General features: G+C 38.3%; 1 protein-coding gene across 9 annotated transcripts in view; it reads right to left on the reverse strand.

Moving 5' to 3' along the window:
* Nucleotides 1-12,178, reverse strand: part of HP1BP3 (heterochromatin protein 1 binding protein 3) — a 37,283-nt gene that overhangs the window by 14,450 nt on the left and 10,655 nt on the right. For all 9 annotated transcript variants that reach the window (XM_020912024.2, XM_070458868.1, XM_020912021.2 and 6 more), the window contains 3 exons: nt 9,195-9,338; nt 7,023-7,103; nt 6,177-6,331 (listed from right to left, as the gene is read on the reverse strand). In XM_020912024.2, the coding sequence (XP_020767683.1) occupies nt 6,177-6,331; nt 7,023-7,103; nt 9,195-9,338 (380 nt within the window). The remainder of the gene's footprint in view (nt 1-6,176; nt 6,332-7,022; nt 7,104-9,194; nt 9,339-12,178) is intronic.

Consider the following 12,178-nt stretch of genomic DNA (forward strand, 5'->3'; position numbering starts at 1 on the left):
GGCTACTCCATCCATGGGATTTTCCAGGCAAAAATACTGGAGTGGGTTACCATTTCCTTTTCCAGGAGATCTTCCTGACCCAGGGTTTGAACCCGGGTCTTCCACATTGTAGGCAGATGGCTTTACCGTCTGAGCCACCTTAAGTCACTTTAAACATCATATTTAATATTTAGTATGTTGTGATGCTCATACTCTAAGAATTATGTTGGAATTTGTTTGTGTTCAATTGCTCAGTCATGTCCGACTCTTTCCAACCCCAAGGACTGCAGCCTGCCAGGCTTGTCTGTCCATGGGATTGTCCAGGTAAGAAAGCTGGAGTGGGCTGCCATTTCCTCTTCCAGGGGATCCTTCTGACCCAGGGATCAAACCTGCGTCTCCTGCACTGGCAGGCAGATTCTACACCACTGAGCTACCCGAGAAGTCCTACGTTGGAATTCAGACTGACTAATAATACTAACATTAGCTATTTTAAGTGGTTAACATGTACAAAGGTTCCTAACAACCCTTGAATTATACAGTTTATCAATGAGGAAACCAAAATACAAACAAATAACTTTTTCAGAGATATAAAGCTAGAAAATGACAGATTCAGGATTTAAACACAGGCATCTGGTTCCAAAGTCTGTGCTCTTTACCACAATGCTCTACAACCTCCAATACATGGTAGTAGAAATTCATGTCTTATTTCATATGCTCCAAGGCATAAATTCCTTGAGTGAAATGGCCAGGTAAAGGGACTGCATTAGCTTACTTATTCGGTTTATTGAGCATCTACTGTGAGCAAGACTTGGGGAAAACAGAGGCCAACAATTTAAAAACCTGGCCTTCAGGAATCTGACATTTTAATGGGGGTGTGCATGTAATTTTTTTTTTTACAAAAGGAGTAAATACATAGTATATTAGAACAGGATGAATGCTATGCAGGAAAGTAAAGCAGAGGTAGAATTCTCCACTTTGGGAGAGGAGGGAAAAGGTTGCAAATGTAAGTTAAGTGGTCCCATCAACCAAATGCAATGTGTGGACCATGTGTGGATATTAACTTGAAAAAATAAACCATTAAAAAAAGTCATTTTGGAGATAGACAATTGAGGACATTTGAACATGGTCTGGGTACTGGATAATGTTTGAAAAGTGAAAGTGATGTCACTCAGTCGTGTCCGACTCTTTGCGACCCCATAGACTGTAGCCTACCAGGCTCCTCCGTCCATGGGATTTTCCAGGCAAGAATACTGGAGTGGGTTGCCATTTCCTTCTCCAGGAGATCTTCCCAACCCAGGGACTGAACCTGGGTCTCCCGCATTGTGGGCAGATGCTTTACCGTCTGAGCCACCAGGGAAGAGTACTATAATGTTCAAGGATAATGTTTAAGGAATATAACGTAGTTCAGAATTATGTTAGTATCATGATTATATTCTCTCTACATTTATGTGTATGTTTGAAAACTTCCAAAATAAAATGTTTAAAAATAGTAAGATAGTCAATGTAAGCATGTGGAGTCTTACTCCAAGTTTTTAAGAGTAAACACTTAAAGGAAGAGAAAGAGTAAAGTGGATTATGGCAGAAAACCACCCAGGCAAAGTGAACAGCAAGTGTGAAGTCTCTGAAGCCAGTAGGGCAGAGAAGAGTAGTAGGAGATTAGGTCAGAGATGCAATGCAAATGTAGTGTAGGCCATTTTAAAGATTCCACCTTTAAACTATTAAACTGTGAGGTGGTTGAGAAGCCACTGGAAGGTTTGAGGAGCAAGATGGTATCACCTAACTTACATTTTAAAAAGTCTCACTCTCATAGCTATGTTAACAATAGACTGAAAGGGAGGGAGTATGGGAAAAGCAGGACATTATTGCTCTAACACAGATAAGAGATGATGGTGGGCTTAGAAAAGATTGACAATAGTGGAGGTAATGAAAAGATGTCTGTTTATGTATATATTTTAAAAACAAAGCCAAAATAACTGTTTAGAGACCAGTATAAACCCAAGGTTTTTGACTTCAGAAGCTGCAAAGATGTTATGGCCATTAACTGAGATGGAGGAGGTATGGGAAGTGCAGGGCCTTTCTGGTGGCACAGGAGGGACAGGGCTGGGGAAGAGGGGGGTCATGAGTCTGGTTTGGACACATCAAGGCAGACATACAAGTGGTGACGGCCAATAGGTGTCTGTATAAATAAACTCGGGCCAGATTTATGTATCTACACACTAGTACTGTACAGGTGGGATCTAAAGCTTTGAGAAGGAAAAGAATTATCCACTCTGTAAGCATCATACAATGTCCATCAGACCCAAGTTGTATCTGAGGGGCATAATCAGGGTTGTAAGAATGACAGGAAGCCTAAGGTCTAACCCTGGGACACCCAGACACTAAGGAGGCAGGTGGGAAATCTGGAATCCTTAGGAGATTGACAAAGAATAGGAGTAAAAACCAGAAAGATACAGTGTTCTGAAAAGCAAGTGAAAGAAGTGTTTCATGTAGATGGGAGCCATCAACTGGGTCAAATGCTGGTACAGAGACTGGACCAGCAAGTATGTCAAGGACTATGAACTTATTACTTCTATGATTTCCATTTCTTTGGCACTTTATGGATGGTTCTAGAGATTCTCTTACTGAGTGAAGACAGACAGACAGAAAGACTAACTGGCCACTCTGAAGACCACGAGTGCTTTTCTGAACATGTGGCTTCTGAGTTGAAACCCCAACAATTCTAATTCTATACCTCAGTAATCCAAGGCAAATACTGGTACTAAACTATAATAGGACAATGTGCATCCAATACAAAGATTGTCTATAGAAAGGACTCTGGATTACAAACACAATTTCCCAGAAGTCAACATAACAAAGAACTTACACAAACATTCAAAACATAAATCCTGTGAATTTAAAATGTAAACAAATTAATGTGTCTGCACGAATCCACAGGGACATGTGACAATCTAAATAATCAGTCTAATAATGAAAATAAAAACAAAAATAAATGGTACCTAATTAAACTTAAAAGCTTTTGCACAGCAAAGGAAACCATAAACAAAATGAGAAGAAAACTGTCAGAATGGGAAAAAAATTTGCAAAGAAAGCAACTGACAAGGGATTAATCTCCAAAATACACAAACAGCTCATGCAGTTCAATTAAAAAAAAAAAATCAAAAAATAGATGGAAGATCTAAATAGACATTCCTTCAAAGAAGACGTATAGGTGGTTAAAAAGCACATGAAAAAATGCTCAACATTATTGATTATTAGAGAAATGGAAATCAAAACTACAATGAGTTAACACCTTACACCCGTCAGAATGGTCATCATCAAAAAAACTACAAACAATAAATGCTGGAGAGGGTATGGAGAAAAAGGAACCTTCCTACACTGCTGGTGGGAATGCAAACTGATACAGCCTCTACGGAGAACAGTATGGAGGTTTGTTCCTTAAAAAACAAAACAGAGCTACCATATAATCAAGCAATCCCACTTCTGGGGATGTATCTGCAGAACATAGTCACTGGAAAAGATACATCTACCTCAATGTTCACTACAGCACTATTCACAACAGCCAAGACATGGAAGCAACCTAAAGGTCTAGCAACAGAGGAATGGATAAAGATGTGGTACATATGTACAATGAGATATTCTTCAGCCATAAAAAAGAACAAAATAACACCATCTGCAGCAATATGGATTGACCTAGAGATTCTCATACTGAGTGAAGTAAGAGAAAGACAGACACATGGTTATCACTTATATGTGGAATTAAAAAAAAAAAAAAGGTTACAAACTGACTTATTTACAAAACTGAAACAGTTATAGAGTAGAAAATAAACTTACAGAGGGGGCATAAACTGGAAGAATGGGACTGACACACACACCACTCTATATAAAGAGAGGCCTGATAAGGATGGTCGTCCAACACGGAGCACTCTCCTCTTCAGCATGGCCTACACAGCAAACAGACAGGGAGAAACTGGAAACTCTGACATTTTCTTAGGCTCCACAATCACTGTGGTGACTGCAGCCATGAAATTCAAAGACACTTGCTCCTTGGAAGGAAAGCTATGACAAATCTAGACAACATGTTAAAAAGCAGAGATGTCACTTTGTCGACAAAGGTCCGTCTAGTCAAAGCTATGGTTTTTCCATTAGTCATGTACAGATGTGAGAGCTGGACCATAAAGAAGGCAGAGCACCAAAGAATAGATGCTTTCAAACTGTGGTGTTGGAGAAGACTCTTGAGAGTCCCTTGGACAGCAAGGAGATCAAACCAGTCAACCCTAAAGGAAATCAGTCCTGAATATTCATTGGAAGGACTAATGCTAACACTGAAGCTCCAATACTTTGGCCACCCGATGCAAAGAGCCAACTCACTGGAAAAGACCCTGATGCTGGGAAAGATTGAGGGCAAGAGGACAAGGGGGCGTCGGAGGATAAGATGGTTAGACAGTATCACTGACTCAACGGGACATCAATCTGAGCAAACTCCCAGAGACAGTGAAGGACTTTGGCATGCTGCAGTCCATGAGGTTGCAAAGAGTTGGACATGACTTAGCGACAGAACAACAACATAACAGATTCAGTTTGTTGTACACGTGAAATGAACAGAAACACTGTAAATCAATTACACCCCAATAAAAATTTAAAAAGATTTAAAAAAAGAGTTACATTTTCCGAACAGTGGCGACATTAAATGAATCAATGGCAAAAGAAAAAAAAAAATCAGTCTAGGTGTTTTTAAAGTAGCAATTTTTTAACAAATGAATTACTATCAAAATTCTCTCAGAGTTTTACCTGATATGTTTGAATGATGAAGATATTATGCTATTTCTATGTAGAAGTGCTACAGAAGCCTGAATTCTCCTATATTCTGGATTATAACTCTAAAACAGTAAATGAGCTACCAACCAGTTCATTCCCGTCAGCATGGCTACTGTCAAAAAACAAAAACACACAAACATACACCAGAAAATAAGTGTTGGTGAGGATATGGAGAAATCAAAACTCTTGTGGCCTGATGGTGGAAATGTAAAATGGTAACAGTCACCATGGAGAACAGTGTGGTGGTTCTTCACAAAAGTAAAAATAGGATTATCATATCATCCAGAAATTCCACTTCTGGCTATTTGAAAATAGGGTCTCAAAGAGATATTAATACACCAAGGTTCACAGCAGCATTATTTCAGAACAGTTAAAACATGAAAGTAACCCAAATGTTCAATGACAGATGAACGGGTAGACAAAATGTAGAGTGTGTGTGTGTACACACACACACACACACACATATTCATTCTTAAAAAGAAAGGAAATTCTGACACATGGAAGAATATGGCTGAACTTTAAAGGACATTATGTTAAGTGAAATAAGCCAGTTACAAAATTACTGTATAATTCTACTTATATGAGGTAGGTACCTACAGTATTAAAAAACCATAGAGATAGAAAGTAGAATGGTGGTGCCCAGGGGTGGGGGGATAAGGGAGAACAAAGAGTTCTTGTTCAATGGGTACAGAGTTACAGCTTTATAAGACTGAAAAGAATGCTAGAGATAGGTGGTGCAATCAAAGGTGACGTGAAGAGAAGTGAAGTGAAGTGGCTCAGTCGTGTCTGATTCTTTGTGACCCCGTGAACTGTAGCCTACCAGGCTCCTCCATCCATGGGATTCTCCAGGCAAGAATACTGAAGTGGGTTGCCATTTCCTTCTCCAGGGGATCTTCCCGACCCAGGGATCGAACCTGGGTCTCCCACATTGGAGGCAAATGCTTTAACCTCTGAGCCACCAGGGAAGCCCACATTAAAGTGTTTAAGAGCACTAAACACTGTGCTCTTAAAAATGGCTAACAAGGTATACTTTACATATTATGTGTATTTTATCACAATAAAAAAGTGAAAAATTTAATAATAAGCAGCTGAAAGGACATGGTTTAATGCTGAATATTCTAGCAGTTGACCATGAAAAGTTATTCTATGGTAGTCTTATGAAGGTCAACATGTGGCTGGAGTTTCAAAAAGAAACTACATATGGAGATATGAAAAGGAAAATATCATGGGACAAAAAAAGAAACCCACAATAAAAGGTTTTATTCCTAGCTCACCTAGAAGTAATCCTTAATAAATATTTAATCTCTCTCCTTTCTCATGAAAAAGTGGCTAAGGAAGTAACAGACATGTGTGCTTTAAAGCCCAGGCCTCTGGCTTTTTACCTGATGTCCACTCTAAGTTTGGGATAATACTGAGACACATATTTCCTGATGAGACTGTAGGAAGCTTCTTTAGGTTCACAAAGGCGAGTAAAGGCCAGTGGGAGGATATCCTCCAGTTTTACTTGTGGTTCTGGATCCACTGCAGAGCTCCTGTTCTGAAATGTAGTATCAAAAATGATCATCATTACAGGTTTCTGTTCTACCGCTTCTATATTCAACACAGAGGCTTTCCTCAGCTGACTGCCAAATCAACTAGCCAAAAGAAAAACTATCCCTTTTTAGCACATTCAAACAAATCACTGCACCGTCATGTAATGCCACTTGCATGGCGATTTCTTTGAGGTAAAAATTTCAAACTGGGACAGTTAAAATATATATATAAAACTGTAAACATAAAAATGTAGAGGAACAGTCATGATTCCAATCACTGACTCAGAGTAAATAGTACATATTTCACAGTTATTGTATACTTTCCATAAATGAACATGTGTGTCTGGGGGAAGGGTAGTATAGTTAGTACCTACACTAAAGAAAAGCTGCCTCAAGCTATAGTACTTTGAGGATCTAATGTTGGGTAAAAATGTACTTGTATGCCTCTTCTAGTTTAAAAGGTATTTCACAAAAAAGCAAAAAGCTGTAACTCATACAGCTGCCCGTGACTCAATATAGGGTAGTTAGACCCACAGCCTCTGGCTAAACTATATGAGAAAATGAATTACAACCTCTCCAAGCCTTCATAGAAACGTAGCTCCCTGACCAGCGCACAAGCAACACACACGCAGTAAACACTGTTTAGCAGCACCAACAGTATTACAGTGCTCAAGCAAATTGGTACAGACTTCTTACCTTTCTGTTTCTGGATTTCTGAGGTGGTTTTCTTGATTTCTGGACCACAACAAAACTTCCGGAAGCACCTTTCCCTTTCACCTAAAGTAAAGCAACTTCAGTTGCAATAACCAGTGTTTTTACTTTAAATGATTCTGGTACTCATATTAGTAACTTTAACTAGACTGAATTACAGGGCATGGTGATGCAAGAACTAATGTAAAGTGCTGTTAAACTCTTCAGAGATAAAAGAGGGGGTGAGTCAAAAGACTTGGGATTGAACACTATATCATCTAGCTATGCAATACTAGACAACTCATAAACTCACTCAGCTTTTGTTACCTCATCTACAAAATTGGGGAAGAATGAAGAATGCTATTGTGACAACAGGTTAAACAGTCTACTACAAGCTTAAAAAAAAAAAAAAAGTCCCATGGAAGAAGGGACACCATCTTTTCGGAAAATGAGAAAACCTCTACCTTAAAAGGAAGACAGTTCCTTGACAAAAGTTCAGAGCCTAGTTAATCTTGGGCCACAACGCTTCCTACAGTTTGTCCACTAGAGATTATTACTGTATAAGGGAAAAGTCATCTAATTTTAGACACTGTACATGGTAATATGTGCAAGTCTTACCACATATTTCCACAGTTTACAAATCACTATCATAGAACACTTTGTCTTCCACACTTTGGCTTTACCGACACCACTAGGGATATAGCAATCAAATGCTTTCAGCCTATAAACTTGTTGAAGCATCAAACTGAAGGCCAGCTTATGAGGCAAAATAGGTCACAAACTATATCATCATGAAGAAAAACATGAAGCTAGTTCATAAACTCTGCTAATATACACTATGATACAGGTCTCTGGTTCTAATTATATTGGTCAGATAATTCTTTTTAAGCAATGGTTACTTTAAAGGCTATTTAAACATTAGATTTACAACATTTGAGAAAGCTGGAATATAAGCTCCACAGCAGGAAACTGTTTTCCTCACTGATGGACCCCCAAGCACCTGGTACACAGGAAACATTCAATAATGTATTTGTGAAATCAAGTACTCATTGAAGTTCCTAAGAGAAGTTCAAATGGCTGAGCGGCACAGAATTCTGTATTAATCAAACAATGCAGAAAGATACAGAAAAAAGGCAATAGGACTCTGGGACTGCAGTGAACTAGATCCTCGGAACCATCTTTGCTACTACCACGGGACCTCGGGAGTTACTTCATCCCTTTGGACTTCCGAAGAATGTGCAGACAAGAAAATTCATTCTGGCATTAGAGTGTCATGATCTTGTCATGTGGAGTTTAAAAAAAAAACAAAACTGAAGTACAGATGATTTACAATATTGTATTGTACAGTTTCAGGTACATAACATAGTGATTTATATTTTTACAGATTATACTCGATTTAAAATTATTATAAAATATTGGCTATATTCATTATGATATACAAAGTATCCTCAGCTCTAGGTAATGCTTTGATATACTATGCGAAGCAATATGGATTTATGTCCGAAATCAATATTGGTTTTAATATTATTCTCAATTTACTCAGGTTTATCCAATGCTCCAAAAGCTTTAACAGATTTAGGTACTAGTAAGTTAAGGTAAACCTATTTACAAAGCTAATTTATGATCACCAGTCTAGTCACAGAAGTTAGGTTTTAAAACTAACAAACCTAAGACAAGAACAATGATCTTTTTTGGTGCTGCAAGAACAGGATATCTCAACCCCATTTCTCACCTTTACCATTACATAATCGTAAGCACAAGCAGCCCCCAAAGGAAATCCAATTAAATGTACAGGCAGGGGTTTTCCCTTGTGGTCTGGTGGCTGAGACTCTGTGCTCCCAATGCAGGGGATCCAGGCTTAATTCCTGGTCAAAGAACTGGATCCCACATGCCTCAACTAAAGATCCTGCATGTCACAACTAAGATGAAGTACAGCCAAATAAATAAATACTTAAAAAAACTGTACAGGCAGCTAGAAAAAATTTACACTATCATATTGCTTCGGTTCTTTAGAATACTTATTAAAGCCATTGGCACCAGTGATTTTGTAAAACCAGGTTAAGCATAAGCCCTTCATCATGTCAACTTATTTTAACTCACAATGCTCAAAAAGCATAAATGTTACTATATATAGGATTTATAGCTAATATATGCTTATTACAAATAACCATTTAATACCTGTTTGATAACACCTCTGTTTAATTCTCTTTTCAGTGCCTGTTTAAGGAGGTAGCCCCTTCTCTCCAGCTCCAAAGAAGGGTACTTATGGATGATATATTTTCGAATAGCAACCACGGATGCACCACTCTTCTGGAAGCATGCCTAGGAAACAGATTATTAAACCATACACATTAATTTAAAATAGCTGTTTTTCATGTGTTTTCTGACACATATGTTTTCAAAATAAATTATTTTGGAAGTGAACTTGACAATGGATGATAAAAACGGCTGGAAAGAATAATATTTCTGGTAACTTCAGTTCATCATGACTGTGGAGAAATACAGAATTAGCAATATTTCTGCAACAATTTAAAATTGTTCAAAACAGCCAAAGTTAGAAGATACAACATGTGAACAACGTTCTGTGTTAATGAAGAAGCTCTTCCCATTCTAATTCTGTTCTGTACCTAGAAGACATCTTTAGCATTAAAGAAGGAAACCAGGACATCCTATAGCTTGTAGGTTCATAGATTTGGCCCACTTTACAGAACTACCTTTGGCTCACCAAAACCAGTATTTCTCTGCAGGCTTTGTGGGTATATATAATATAAGCAAAGACAATCTGAATAAATGGCATAAAACTGAGTTTACAAATGCAAAGCTTTAAGGGGAGTTTACAAATGCAAAGCTTTAAGGGGCGTTTTGGACAACAATGGGAACATTCAACTGCTATTTCAAGTGCCCTCTTCCTTTCCCATCCTATTTCTCTAAACCTCATCTGACTAATGTCCATGGAAGATTCAAGCAGGTCATTAGGCCACAAAGGTAGCAATTTTTTTTTCAAATGCTTTACATTTTGAAATACCCACGCAGTATCTGTTGTCCACCAATTTTGTGTAGCTGTTACCTATAAAGGGACCATAGGATTTAGTAATTGTTATTGGATAAAGACTTGGGTGAAAGCTTATATACTGACAGTAAAGAAAAATGTCACAGACAAATGGACTAGGAAAGACTTTACAACACAGAACAGGTTAATATGGACTGTGTTAATAAGGATCATCTACTTCAAGCAAATGTCTCCAACCTATTACAACTGATTTAAGTTTACTCCTGACCTCACAAGAGAACACAGAGTAAAGAATATAAAGCAGAAAAGAACATTAAGGCTACAATAATCCCCTGCTCCACCAAACTGACAATAAGATGAAAATAGATACCATCTACTTGATAGATGATTTAATTCAGAAAAAGATATCAGTGATCTGAAATTATAATTTGTTACACTGCATGGAATACACATGATCCATTGGATAAGATCTTACAGAGAAACACAAATGAACATTTTGGTCAACCCAACGTATATATTCATTTGTATAAATATATATATATATATTTAAATTTAAATATGTATAAATAAATATGCATAATCATATTTGAACTATTCTTTAGAACTACATATACTGTTTAAATGCTTTATTATTTAAAAATTTAGCCTCTTCTTCACCTTCACTATAATCCTGCTTCAAACCTAGGCTGAGCAATCACAGCTCAGTTTCCTCAGCAACTAAAAGTCCTGTCTAAACTAAAAGTTCAGTCCTGTCTCTTTGCCGCCCCATGGACTGCTAGCCTCCTCTGCTTAACCCCTCGGGGGGATTCTCCTGGGGGGATTCTCCAGGCAAGAATACTGGAGTGGGTTGCCGTGCCCTCCCTCCAGGGGATCTTCCCAACCCAGGGATTGAACCCAGGTCTCCCAAATTGCAGGCAGATTCTTTACCTTCTGCGCCACCAGGGAAGCCCAAGAACACTGCAGTGGGCAGCCTATCTCTTCTCCAGAGGATCTTTCTGACCCAGGAATCAAACTGGGGTCTCCTGCATTGGAGGCAGATTCTTTACCAGTTGAGCTACCAGGGAAACCCAATCACAAAGTGAAACCCTTAAAAAAAGGCTACACAAAAAACAGACTTCTCACTATAGTCAAGCTATCTAAACCAAGGAAGTTTTCTTAGTGAGCTGAGAGTAACCTTGAAGGAATGCAGGGAGAGGCTGGAAGGTGAGCTCTTTCCCAGTCTTTGTCACTGCTGGCTTCTCAAACCCTAAGCATGACCAGGAGGCTCCGCTTTCCTACCTAGGTCACTTTTTGTTAAGTTTACCTAAAGCCTTCTCTCCCCAGTTCTGACTCAGATCCTAGCAAAAGGAAATCAGAATCTATGGCTTCTATTTTAACTACTCTGTCATGTGATCACGTAAAATCAACACAGCAAAATTAGCCAGAAAAATTTACCCACAAAATGGCAAGGTCAGATGAGAAGATTCCCTTAAAATAGGAAAACAGTATCTGATGATCACACAAGCTAATGAAAGTCAATGAATTATAGTAAAGTTATAAAGCTATGGAAGGAGGATAGTTTTTCTAAGTATTTTGGAATGACTAGGTGATGAAACAAAGTATTGAGGTTTCTGAAAGTTTCCTGTAAGTTTTTCCTATACGTTTTCTAAAAGTTTCTATAAGTTTTCAGGTGTGAAAGATAACCAACTCCTAATGTTAGACATAAGCTCTGAAAATGAACCTAAGAATAGTATGCTGCTGCTGTTTATTCGCTCAGTTGTGGCCAATTCTTTTGCCCTTGGACTGTAGCCCGCCAGGCTCCTTTCTATGGGATTTCCCAGGCAAGAATACGGGATTGGGTTTCCATTTCCTTCTCCAGGTTATCTTCCTGACCTAGGGATCGAACCCCCCTCTCCTGCACTGCAGGTGGATTCTTTAGCGCTGAGCCACTGTGGAAACTGTAAAGATAAGTATACGTTTTTAAAATAAAAATTTTCTCAATGTTACCCTGAGTCATAAATAGATTTCATAAAGGCAAAAACTGTTTGTCTTATTCTATGCTATATCACTAGTGGGATTACCTGATACAGAGAAACTAGTCCATAATGGTGTGTTGACTGAATTAACATGCTTAACCTTCAAATAAAAACTACACTTAAAAAAAACTCAGTTA

The sequence above is a fragment of the Odocoileus virginianus genome, chromosome 30 (genome assembly GCF_023699985.2).
Source record: "Odocoileus virginianus isolate 20LAN1187 ecotype Illinois chromosome 30, Ovbor_1.2, whole genome shotgun sequence".
Lineage (NCBI taxonomy): Eukaryota > Metazoa > Chordata > Mammalia > Artiodactyla > Cervidae > Odocoileus > Odocoileus virginianus.